The 12483-nt window shown below is 49.2% G+C and overlaps 1 protein-coding gene across 2 annotated transcripts in view; it reads left to right on the top strand.

Moving 5' to 3' along the window:
• The first annotated feature begins 5189 nt into the window (after positions 1 to 5189).
• RTEL1 (regulator of telomere elongation helicase 1) overlaps positions 5190 to 12483 on the top strand; it is a 48789-nt gene continuing 41495 nt past the window's right edge. For both annotated transcript variants that reach the window (XM_086474569.1, XM_086474570.1), the window contains exons 1-8: positions 5190 to 5291; positions 6413 to 6611; positions 6982 to 7075; positions 7977 to 8058; positions 8659 to 8719; positions 8954 to 9029; positions 9722 to 9806; positions 10947 to 11012. In XM_086474569.1, the coding sequence (XP_086330695.1) occupies positions 5190 to 5291; positions 6413 to 6611; positions 6982 to 7075; positions 7977 to 8058; positions 8659 to 8719; positions 8954 to 9029; positions 9722 to 9806; positions 10947 to 11012 (765 nt within the window). The remainder of the gene's footprint in view (positions 5292 to 6412; positions 6612 to 6981; positions 7076 to 7976; positions 8059 to 8658; positions 8720 to 8953; positions 9030 to 9721; positions 9807 to 10946; positions 11013 to 12483) is intronic.

Raw genomic sequence — 12483 nt, 5'->3', positions numbered from 1 at the left:
GATTAGACATGGTGAATGAACAGTATATGTGGCTACGCCATGTCACACGCTTTAGCTCCAACACTGTTCATACTCTCTAGAGAACCCGTCATATAGAGTCGATAACGGAGCCGTCTGTAACACTGGGCAATATATCTTCCGTATCTGACATGTAACTGTCTTTTCAAGTTCTTCAAGGCACTGGGTATTTTTTTCAAGATGGGGATTAGGGAAAATTGATGAGTATTTGGTTAATGTGGCCTGCGCCTTCATCATACGTGGTATCTAACCAGGCAGACCATCAGGAAACAATAGATTTTCACGGAGAATCAGCAAAGAAGTTGGTTTTGTAGCATGCACTTCTCCCACCACCATCTCATTGCAAGTATTGTCAACATTTTTAACAATTAAATATTCCTAGATGTCCTTCAACATAGGAAGGGCTTGTTGCAATAACTCGTACTTTCAACAAAGCTGAAAACAAAAGAAAAATTCCCAAACTGGCAGAAAAGATTCGCTCTTCAACACGTCCCAAAACAGGGACCCGTAACAATCCTCCTGTTCCGATATGGGGCAGTTTGGAGAGGAAGATTTGCAAGTTGTGGTTGCTATCAAAAGGCTCAGCCCTCTTGGTGTCGCTACTTGTGGCTGCAAGCCTGGCAGAGAAATATCTGGAGAACCATTTTATCTAGTGACTAATGAAATAATATTGAAAGATGAAAATCACCTGGTCTGAAAGGAGGAGCAGGGGCTGCGACACGAGAGGCTGTAACTCACGGTACCCAGGGGACAGCATCGGCGTGAGACCTTCCAGTGCCATTCCTCAAACCGGGAAAAACTCCCTTAGTTGGCGTGAAATAGTAATAATAAAAATTCCACATAGGGCAGCAGCCCACCCCCTGAAAGGGTGCAATAATAGGAGAGAAAGGAGAAAAAGAAGTGAGGGAGAGAAAGGAGTGACAGCAACATCAGCACCGACCCAGGAAAGTGCTTCCCTGGAGGCAAGAGAAACAAGAGGGTTGTTCTGGTGTTTCCTCTTTGGTATCGATCATGGGCACTTGAGAAATGAGGCCAAGTTGTGTGAAGGATCTGGACCGGGAAGAAGAGGAAGAGCTGGATGAATTCGGGCACGTAGAGGTGTAAACTGGGGCTTCAGGTCACCCGAAGGTCGGCTCAGCTACGACAGGCACGGCGTGCAGGCAAAGCTGGCAGGGCCGAGCTGGATGGCCGAGCAACTACAAAGGGTAAAGAGCAGCGAACGTGTGAAGCTCTGAACTCCACTCTAGTGGTTTCCTTCCGGCCTCCACCACACCACAAACCCATTGGCTTTGGTTTCTTCAGCGGTAAAACCAGTATTTCCTCACCTTCCTGGTAACAGGGCGGCCGCGACTAAAGCCGGAGGGTGAAAGTGGCGAGCTGGTTTGTTACTTCCCAACAGCAGAGACAGAAAGGCTCTGCAGTAGCTGGATTCAAAGGCATCAAATAATTTTGTGGCCAAACAAAAGTTTTAGACTGTTGCTATGGGAACCATCACATCTCCTCAGAGAGTCAGTGACTGGCACCTTAACCCTCTCCTATCTGGCAGGGGAAAAACAACCTTCAGGTGAACCGCGGAAGTTTCACGGCCAGTCGTTGGGGCTCTTCAAACCCTTTTGTCCCATTCCTCACAATTCTCGCTTGTCTGGGAAGAGAAATCCTGCCTAGGCGGCCTCTGAACAGAAATGATGATTATTCACTTTGGATTTCTGTAGGCACAGGCGCTCTGCTCGCTGGCTTCTCTGCAGTTCGGTTCAGCCACTCACACCCTCACCTCCCCACAGAGTTTAATGATGACCTCTTCCAAGGTTTCTCTTTTGTACATTTTTCTTCCTTGAAGGCACCACTTCAAATGAAAAATAGTTCATCCAAGGTCTTCACCATCCACTAAGGAGGGAGCAGGGCAGCCGCCCTGGTTCCTGCTCCCTGGGTAGCCCATAGATGCCATTAGGGGGAAGGAACTGGCCCCCTGTGCCGCTCCAACTAATTTTTTTAACGCCTCCTCTTCTGCCTCGTCCTCCCGCTCCAAACTCCTGCCTTGTAAGGGCTCTGGGTTTACCCGAGGGAGCCAACCACCAGCATGACAACCCTGGTGGAAGACCGATGCCTGCCTTTATCAGGTCTGTATCGCGACACAAACCAGTGCTGTAGCTCCAGTAAACCTTCACAACTCTTTTCCAACCTTAATAAGAAAGAATTTTTTCTCTTTAAACTCACAAAACCTTGTTTTCTCTGTTCTGTTTTTAGAAGCAACTGGCGCAGCGATGCTGAAGGCAGACTCGCCAACACTGGCGCTGCAGCCTTGGTCAAGTGAGGTAAGTGGTGCAGAGGAACAGCCCCGCAGGAGGCGGCAGAGCAGTGGTGCTGACTCATGTTGGCCGCTGGACACCAGCGCATCTGCTGACTCACGCTCCTTTTTGGGGCTGGTAACCTTCCAGCTCTTTTATCACAGAAGGTAACGCTGCTTCCATCGACAGCACTTAAATAAGTTAAAATAATCTGATTTGATACGCTATTGATGTTATTCTTCAACGTAGGAAAGACAGAGTTACAGGAACTAAGAGTAACGACACAGTGTTCCAGGTACTTACGATGGATTTTAGACCTTTATTCTCTGTTATAAACCTGATCCCACACTCTCATGTCACAATCTTTATAAAGTCATTTCTTCTGCAGCTTCATCTTGCAGGGCTGCTATCAAATTGAAGAGTTCAGAGTCGGAAGCAGGAACAAACCCAGTTGTTAGGCTGGGTGTGTGGTGCCGCGCAGAGCCGAAGGAGGAACCAACGCTCTCTAGCCCCTTTGCCACAATTAAGGGCAGTTCACGGCCCAGGCGAGTCCAGCTCAGGGAGTTCAGAGGCTCGCACTGAAACAGCGACCCCGTAAGCTCCCCTCACCGAACACCAGCGAGACACAGAATGTACCAGAAGTTTGAGAAGAGGATCGATCACATAACATTCTGTGATTCTACAAATATACTCAAGTTTTAGGTCTGTTCCTCGTAATAGTTATTTTTCTTTACGTATCAGAACACTTCCACACATAAACAAGCCGTGCAGCTTGCCAGGAACAAAGGCCTTTTACCGTTAAAATAAAACCAGCCCTGTCCTGTTCCACATCTACGCAGTAACCACCCAACAGCCTGAGATGCAGCAACAAAGTACGGAGAAATGCGAGTAAAATAATCTTCTCCCTACCTTCTTCCTCATGTAACTGCGTAAAATCTGGTTTTGCAAAATCTGGGGATCCAGGTAAACCACACCGATCCATTTATGAAAATGCTCGAGTCTCACAAACCGAGCAAGCCACCACCCCAGAGCAGCCTGGGGTTCCCTGCAGTCACCCACCCGTGGATCCTGAGCAACCAAAGCGCCGATGGAGCCGATCCTGGCCACGCACACGGCCACGCGCCCAGGGGGCTGAAGGCTGAGAGAATCGTGCTGAAGCGAAGCAGGGAACGAAGGAGCAGCACATCCACCCCGAACGAAAGCTCCCCGTCAGAATTCATTCCTGTTCCTAATGCAGAAGCAACGAGCCTCAACATGGTGACACAGAAACCCTCAGATCTTAAATGCTGAGAGTTTCAACAGAGAATCCCACAACATTCTGCCTTCTCCTACATGCAGCACCACTGCAGGGCGGCAGTGTTGCACCACAGAGCACAGCACCGTGGTGGGGACAAATTCTGGTCAAGGGCATCGCTCATCACGCAGCTCCCGAGTCATTAACGAAGGGGAGACATGCCAGTCCCGGCCGCCCTCACCCAGGAGCGCTCACACGCTCCAGGGGATCTGAACAGGGCTGAGAGAATCATTAAGGTTGGAAAAGACCTCTAAGATCATCAAGTCCAACCATCAACCCAACACCACCACGCCCACTAAACTACATCCCAGAGTGCCACATGTACACGTCTTTTGAACACCTCCAGGGATGGTGACTCCACCACTTCCCTGGGCAGCCTGTTCCAATGCTTGAACCCCTTCAGTGAAGAAATTTTTCCTCATGTCCAATCTAAATCTCCCCTGGCGCAACTTGAGGCCATTTCCTCTCGTCCTATCGCTTGTTCCTTGGGAGAAGAGTCCAACCCTCCTTTCAGGCAGTTGCAGAGAGCGCTAAGGTCTCCCCTCAGCCCCCTTTTCTCCAGACTAAACAACTCCAGTCCCCTCAGCAGCTCCTCATAAGCCAGGCTTTAAAATGGGGCCGCTTTGCTACTTTTAGCAACCAAATAGCCAACCTCCTGTCTTTTCGGGGCCGAACCTCGGCCTCCGCCCTAGGCACAGCGCGGGAGGAAGCGCTGGGGGACCCACCCCCGCGTTGGCAGTGGGGGAGGCCTGTCCCCAGGCCCGGGTCCCGCTTTCCTCCAGGCCCAGGAGGGACCAAACCCCACCGGACTTGGTCCCCTCCATCCCGGGGCCCCTCGGGCCTCCACAGCAGCTCACAGGGGACGGCACGACGGCACCGACGGCACCAGCCCCCCCAGCCCCGCTCGCCCCCCCCCAAGGCCCGCAGAAGTGGGCCGGGCCCCGCCGCCACGACCAGGCCCCACCGCCCGCAGCCGCCTCCCCGCCCCGTTCCCCGGGCAACGCCGCAGCTCTCGCGAGAGCGTGCGGCGGAAGTTACGCAGCGCGCGTGAGGGGGGGGGAGGCACGTGATACAGGCGCGGGGATTCCGAACGGCGGAGCGGGAGGTGAGGGGGGGATCCGTGTAGTTGTGCTGCCCGTGTTCCCATGGTAACCATCCCGTGCGCGGGCCCGGGAGTCCCGGGAACGCGGGCCGGAGCGGGCCGGGGGTCCCGGGAACGCGGGCCGGAGCGAGCGGGAGGTCCGAGGAGGGAGGGCCGGAACGGGCCGGGGGTCCCGGGAACACGGGCCGGAGCGGGCGGGGGGGTCCCGGGAACGCGGGCCGGAGCGGGCGAGGGGGTCCCGGGAACGCGGGCCGGGCCGGAGCGGGAGGTCCGAGGCCACGGGCCGGGCCGGTTCCTCCGCCTCACCGCGGCCGGTCCCCGAGTGCCCGTGAGCCTCCTGCCCGGGCTACGGTGCTGGTAACGTCCCCTCCCGACAAACGAGGCCAAAATCGGGCCTTTGGGCCTGTCCGGTTCGTGGCTGTAGGTGACCCCGGCGGTGCCGCCCCCTCACGGCGGGGCTGCGCTCTCTTGCAGGTCGGTGACGGGAACCATGCCCAGGGTGACGCTGAACGGCATCCCGGTGGATTTCCCCTTCCAGCCCTACGAGTGCCAGGAGGCCTACATGGCCAAGGTGCTGGAGTGCCTGCAGAAGGTGGGTGGGTGCCGCCCCGGGAGGCGTTTCGGGCCCTTTGCTGTGTTTCATTTCTGACTCACCAAAAAAAAATTCAAGTTGACTTTTTGTTGTCCTTGTGCTGCCTTGCCCAAACCTTCCCTGACCTTTTACTTGTGTTTTTATTTTATTCTATAGTTACTAAAAGCCCAGGAGTGGGCAGGCAGCAGTTGGTAGAACCGTAGGTGGGGTGTTCTTGCCGAACGTGGGGAAAGGGAGAAAAGCTGAGCAAGTCCTGGTGTTCATATAGCCTGTCCTTAAACATCTGGGGGTTGGGTTTGTGTTGTTAATCCTTGGGCTATTCGTGTAGTTCGTCGTTTCATCTACGATAGGGATGAACGTCAAATAAGAAAATGTTTTTTGACAGCAGTTACCTTTGTTCTGGAGTTGGTTAACAGATGTTGACAGTGTCTGTTCTGGGAGATCCAGCAACCTCATGGGGGAAGCTTTGGCTTTCCATGGCTCAGCATTCCTCCACACCGCGGGCAGTGCTTGGTTCCTGCTTGCTGCCTCCTTGTTTTAAAGTGAGAGTGTTGGAAGCCTTTTACATGTACAGATTTTCATACGCTTGAACACGACTTGTCGCGGGTGCGAGCTCAGCTGCCAGTTTTTCTACAACTTGGTAGTATTGTTGCGCTATAAAATTGTAGCATCCGGTAGGATGGGGCATTTAAAAGCAGTTGTAAAATTTTCTGTCTAAACTACGACATGGGATATAGTCTTAATTCTGAGGGGAAACTGGCAGGCTGTGATCTAAGGGTCACTTTCGGGTTTTTTTTGCGACAACTTCTAATGTTTTCGGGTATTTTATGCTGACGTGTGATGCGCGCTAGCTGCTCGGAGAGTGGAGAATTCCTCTGCTAAACAAAGCTGGCTCTGGGTTTAACATCGAGCCTCATTGAGTTGATTAGAGGCTCCTACGGGCCATGCATTTATCACCTCTTTACGTGGGGTCCAGGTGTGTTTCTGTCGTGCGGTTGAGTTTACGAGGCAGCGGTTGGTTTTTTACCGAGGAAACTCCTCACTGCCCAAACACCTGTTCGGGCTGAATCTCCAAATTGCTCATTTGTTCCCTTTTCTTATTTTATTTCTCTTCCATAAAGAAGGTAAATGGCATTTTGGAGAGCCCCACGGGCACAGGGAAGACCCTCTGCCTGCTGTGTTCCACTCTGGCTTGGCGGGAGCACTTCAAAGACACCATCTCGGCCCGCAGAATTGCGCAGCGGGTGAACGGGGTGGAGCTCTTCCCGGAGAGACCCCTGTCAGCCTGGGGCAACGCTGCCACCGACGCTGATCTCTCGAGTAAGTCCGGTGGGTTTTGTGTTCAGTGGGGCCAGCGCAGGAGGGTGAATGAGCCCTGGCTTGTATCTTTTGTGACGAGCGTGGAATGGGAAGAGTCAAGAGTCACAGAGCCGTTGTTGAGCAGCTGAAGCCCAGTTTCACCGCTTTATAGCTTTTAAAGGTGTTGTACGTATTTTTAATTTTTCTTAGAACATTGGAAACTCATTTAGGTCATTGTGTGTCTGTGACTAGTTGGATGACAAAAGTTCTTGCCGTCTCTGCAAGGCAGACTGTTACCATGGTACCAGCTGGGGAAGGAGGCTAATAATATCTCTCGTTCTTCTTTCCATGCTAATAATGTTTTTCTGCTTTTTTCTCCTCTATTTGGCAGCGTATTACACTGACATTCCTAAAATAATTTATGCCTCCAGAACTCACTCACAACTTACACAGGTCATTAACGAGTTGAAGAACACAGTCTACAGGTAAGTGGGGCTTAGGATAATGTTCCTGTTCAAAGAAAACCCGTCGGATGTAGTTGTTGCTTGAATTCATGAATATATAAAACCCCGATATCCACTGAAACGTAGTTCTGTGTAGCACATAGAGCCTGGATTTCTGTGTTGCTGGGTTGGGGTTGGGTTTTTTCACACTTCATAGCTTCTCTTATCTCCTTCGAACATAGAATTTCTTGAATTTGGTTTGGTTTTGGCTCTTTACTTCACACATTTACTTCTAAAATTACCTTTTCTTTATTATCCCCACCCCCGAGGCATTTCTTTGAGGCAGTGGGAAGCCGTGCCAAGTGTAAAGTCCTTGGGCTGATGGAAATCTATGAAGAACTTTGTGGTTTTGCTCTACCAATGCTGTCAGTTTTCAGCTGCTGGTGTGCCAGTCTGTTGGCTGAGCTCTTTGGACAGGCAGTAATCGTTTGTTTATGTGCTTCTTGTGAAGGTGCAGCCTTGTAATGAGCAAAAAAAGTCTTGTGAGTGTTTGTAGTGATTAGCTCTTGTCATAACCTTACTCAAAAGATCACAGCGGGCTTGGAACACCTTGTGATAGGTGACAGCCCCCAGCTTATTCGGCTGAACTGTCATAACACAACCCAGATTCTAGTGGATGATGGAGCTGCAGCTCATTACCTGCTGCTTGTCACCCGCTGCTTGTCACCTGCTGCTCCCAGGAGAGATGCAGCACCACGAAGTCAAATAACACACAGAGCTGTTGCAGACAGACGAACCTGCTGGTTCCAATCCCGACCCTTATTTTGGGCTCAGCTATTTCTCCTGAACCTTTTGCTTTTGGTGCCCAACCTAGGCACGTACCGCTGTGTTCTTCTTTCTTGCCTTATTTGTAAGGTCAGGTTTGTGTGTTCTGTTTGAACAGGCCGAAGGTGTGTGTGTTGGGTTCCAGGGAGCAGCTTTGCATCCATCCTGAAGTGAAGCGACAGGAGAGCAACCACGTGCAGGTGAGCCCAGAGCCTCGAAGGCGGGCGTGGGGGGAAGGTGGCAGTTCTGTGTTCTGCTGTGTGGGGTGGAATTCTGAACTCCGAGGGTGTTCAACTGCTGGAGGCTGTAGGGAAGGATAGCAGTGTTTCTAAATGTGTTTTGAGGAACTTTTAGTTTCTGGTTTTGCAAGTGCAAAACTTAATTCTGAGTCTCTGGTAGCATTTTCCACCGGGGAAGGATGTAACTGTGTGGAATAGGAGAGTTAATAGTTTGCAGTTTCCTTTCTGATCTGCCGCTGAAGTGTTTGAATTTCAGGAGTGACAATAATTTCAAAATAACGCTTCAGTGTTTGACGTACCTGTTATTTTTACCCCTGATATCAAAGATTATCAAAGAAAAATGTTAGTGGCAAACGAGAACAAAATTTCCTCTGAGCATCTGAGTGTTCTGTGCTGCCTAAAAGAGGGCCTGACAGCTGAGGGGGACAGAGGGACACGTGATTTTGAAAGTGAAGAACGGCGATTAGCGTTTGTTCGTTAGGCTGGCGTTACAGAAACCTGACAGCTCTGCACCCCTCAGCAGCTTCTCAGCGCGTGGCTGAAATGTGCCGTGTCTTACAGATCTACATGTGCCGAATGAAGGTGATGGCTCGTGCTTGTCACTTCTATAACAACGTGGAAGGTGAGTTGGGCTGTGGAAGTAAAGCCCTGGGGTTTGGAGAGGGGAGAGGTTTGCTAGGGAGGCAAAGAAGTTTGGAAGAGTTGGCAGAATCCCCCTGTGCGTGTGCTTTGCTCTGCGATGGTGCCTTTCGAGAATGAAACGCTGGGAGGCGGATGAGCGTGGTGGTCAGGGTGACAACAGCTCTTGGTGTGACGCCTTTACCTGAGCTTGGGGTTGTAATGTCATTTTTCACAGAAAAGAGCACAGAGAAAGAGCTGATTGAACCCATCATGGATATTGAAGACTTGGTTAAAAACGGAAACAAGCACAGGTAAACGATCCCCGCTGACCTTCCTCCCCCCTTACTTGTGAAAACGGCAAAAACTCTTTCTCCTCATTTTTATTAATACCTTGGGATGAACTTGACACACACTCAAGCAGAACCATGATGAGAGCAAAGTGGAGTGGCTAAGGGTGTTGCAGAGACAGCTGCCAACAAAGTCCTGTGTGCACTAAAGCCCTCACTGCTGTCGCTGCGGTGTTCGTCAGACAGCAATTCACTTCGGTCCTTCCTTGTGTAAAGAGGGAATCCGACCGGAGCCCGGCTCGCCAGTCCTTTCTTGCTTGCTTGAGCAGAGGCTACCAGTGACATCTGACGTGACCAGTGATATTGCAGTGTTGTTTCAGCCCTAAGAGGATGAGGTGGCTGATTTGTTGAGATAAAACATGTAGTGCTGCAGTTACTTCTAGCCTAAGCGGGTGAAGTGGTCGTGCAGTGAGGAGTGCCGCTCCCTCCTTTTATTTATTTTTACTTTGCCTCGTTGAGTGGCACAGCCAGGCGTTATTTTTCTGCGCTTCTTTTTACGTGTCTTCTGTGGATAGAGCTGACCTTCTGCCCTGCAGTTAAACATGCCAGTTGTGTGAAACGGGGTACTGGAATGTTGGATGTGCTCTTAATATTTCTGCAAGTGTTACTTTGTAGTTTGTACTACTTTTTTTTTTTTTTTTTTCTTTTTTAAACAGAGCTTGTCCTTATTATCTCTCTCGAAGCCTGAAGCAGCAAGCAGATATTATTTTTATGCCTTACAACTATTTGCTAGACTCAAAGGTAACATATATCTTTGCTTTTAAATGCAACTGTTCTTCTATTTATCTTATACTGGCTGCTGGGAAGGCATTGTGTGCTCTACTTCAGAACTAACCAAAACCCAGCTCAAATTCAGAACCTTAGAGGATGCCCTGTTGTGTTCTTTTCTTTGTAAAGTTCTTTCCCACAGTTAAGAAAAGTTTTTTTGTTTTTTTTTTTTTTTCCCCTTTTTGCTTGAGGTCTTGCTATTTTTCCCGAATCAGCTGGGCAGAATGGGATGCCCTTGTTGTTTGGGGATATGCACCTCCTGAATACGAACCTTCAGTCAGTGCTGCGCAGGATTTTTTCGTGCGTTCTGAGACGTTTTTGTTTCTGCAGGCAGCTGCACGATTGCTGGAATAAGGAAACTTTTTCAGTAGAGGTTGGGCATCTCTCCTGAAAATAATTTCAGGCTTTGTAAAAAAAGCTGTTGCAGTAAGTTGTCCATATTTCATGAATAGAGAACGAAACCTTTGAAAATTCTCTTGAGGAAACGGATCTGCCGACAGCTTCTTGCAACTTGGAGTAATTCCTGAATTATAGTAAAAGCCAGATTACATTCCGCTGCTGCAAGAGGCAAACAGACCAAATGCTTAATAAATTTAAAAAATAAAATAAAATTTGACAAAATCTCTGACCACCTTAAGCAAAGAAGCGTTGGGAACTGAGGTTACGTGTCTGGTGCTGTTGGGGCTCTTTCCGGAGCATCCACTTCTCGCAAAGACGACACAAGCGTAAATTTGTCAAAACAAGGCAAATCCCCTCCTTGGCACCACGCTCCTCCCGCACCCCTGTTGGCAAAAACAGTGACTGAAATTCTGAGAAACTTGTGTGTCCCAGGATGGTCCATCTGTTTTCTTCTTTATTACAGTGTCAGCTGTAACCTCTGGAGACTTTTACATGATGCTTTCCAGCCCTTTCATTTCCAGAGCAAACAATTCTATGGCTTCTGTATTAGGTAGCACAGCAGTTCCTTGCTGTAGTCTAAAAAAAAATAATAAATAAAAACCCCTCAATACATGAAATCCCAAATGTGCCTCATGAGCCGATTTCTCAGTCGATGAAATCTCTGTTTCTCTGTGGCCTTTTTGTGCGTCCTCTCATTCTCTTTTTCGTCTCTAGAGCCGGAGGGCGCACAACTTGGACCTGAAGGGGACTGTGGTGATCCTTGACGAAGCTCACAATGTGGTGAGTTGTTTCTGGGCTGTTGCCATTTTTCAGACTTCCTCCAAAGAGAGAAACGGCCCCGTGCCGTGTTACAAACCGAGCGTAGGATCCGCACTCGGCTGTTTCAGTTGTTGATATCCGTGACCACGAACATTGCTGGTTTCGGTGACAGTTAAAGCTTTGGAGTTTAAATTAACAGTCCTTGGACACTGCAGTGATTTTCTACAAGGTGATAGTTTCTTCTGGAAGGGTGATCTCCGGAGTGATGAGGGTGCTCGTTTTCTTGGTTGGAGAGTTCCAGGGTGTAAGAAATCATGAACAATCCGTTCTTGAAGCTCAGCTGCACCAGCTGTCCAAGCGCAGTAGCTGGCAAATGCGACTCTTGTCATATTTCAGAGTCTTCACTCATAGAGGAAAAGAAAAAAAAGGAAGTGCTGCATTAGGAGGTCTTCCTCTTAGCTGGCTCAGAACTGCAGCCCTTTCCCTAAATAATGAAAAGCGAAGGAACATTGGAAACATGTCCCACGTGAAGAACCTCCCGGGGGATTTCTCCTGAACTGCTGCGGAGGGTGTTCTCTGGTTGCGTGGTGTTCTTCCAGTAAACAGGCCGCCGGCGGGTGTGCTGTGTTTGGCTAGAGAGAGTTGTGTCCAGTGTGTGCTCCTTTCGTCGGAACATCTCTTTTTTTCTGGTGAAAAATGGGTAGAAATCCAGTGGTAGTTGTTTGGGTTTTGTTGGGTTTGATTTGTCGTGTTTCAATAGTATCAGCTGACGCCTGCGTGCAGAAATTACCTGGAACAGCTATTGCAGAACTGCTCCTTTTGCAATAGTTCCCCCCTGGTACTGGGTGTTCCAGGTTAATACGTGGAAACTTAGTAATTGCTCTGACATAAAACTGACTCCTTTCTGATTTGGTTGTTTCTGCATGCAGCTAGTTCAGTGGTTTGGGCTTTATAACTTCTCCCTTCATAGTTGTTGTGGTCAAGTTGTTGTGTAGGTTAGTCCTCGCTATTTCTCTTCGTTCCTCAGGGAAAATGATTCTTTTTGTGAATGGAAAAATTTGTGACAAAACAATATGTGACTTATTTTTCAAGGTCATAAAGGGTTTTGTCAAACTTATGAATTTGGTGAGTGTTCAAACCATTATTTTTTTTTTTTAATAGAGAGTTAGTGTGTGTCCTTCCTCCTCTATAGTGATATTTGTTTTGGCATACATTTTGGCCCAAATTTTATGTATGAATAATATTTATTCTACTGTTTGGGTTTTTTTTTCATGGCCCCACTTCCCTTTTTCTCTGTGTCCCCATCTCTGCCAGACTGCAAGGGGCAAGGACCGTGTCTCGTATGAGTGAACGTAGGGATACGAGTAATTCTTAAGAGTGTGAGAGGGAAGCAGCTCTTGGAAAGGCCAGACTGGTTCTCTAAGACATTTGCTACTGAGACAGTTTGTCATCAGACGGCAAGGCCAGCTATGTGGCACTGCTGGGAGAAACA

The sequence above is a fragment of the Leptosomus discolor genome, chromosome 17 (genome assembly GCF_034619465.1).
Source record: "Leptosomus discolor isolate bLepDis1 chromosome 17, bLepDis1.hap2, whole genome shotgun sequence".
Taxonomy (NCBI): domain Eukaryota; kingdom Metazoa; phylum Chordata; class Aves; order Leptosomiformes; family Leptosomidae; genus Leptosomus; species Leptosomus discolor.
Note: the sequence above shows the minus strand (reverse complement) of the source record. Positions and strands in the feature narration are given on the sequence as shown.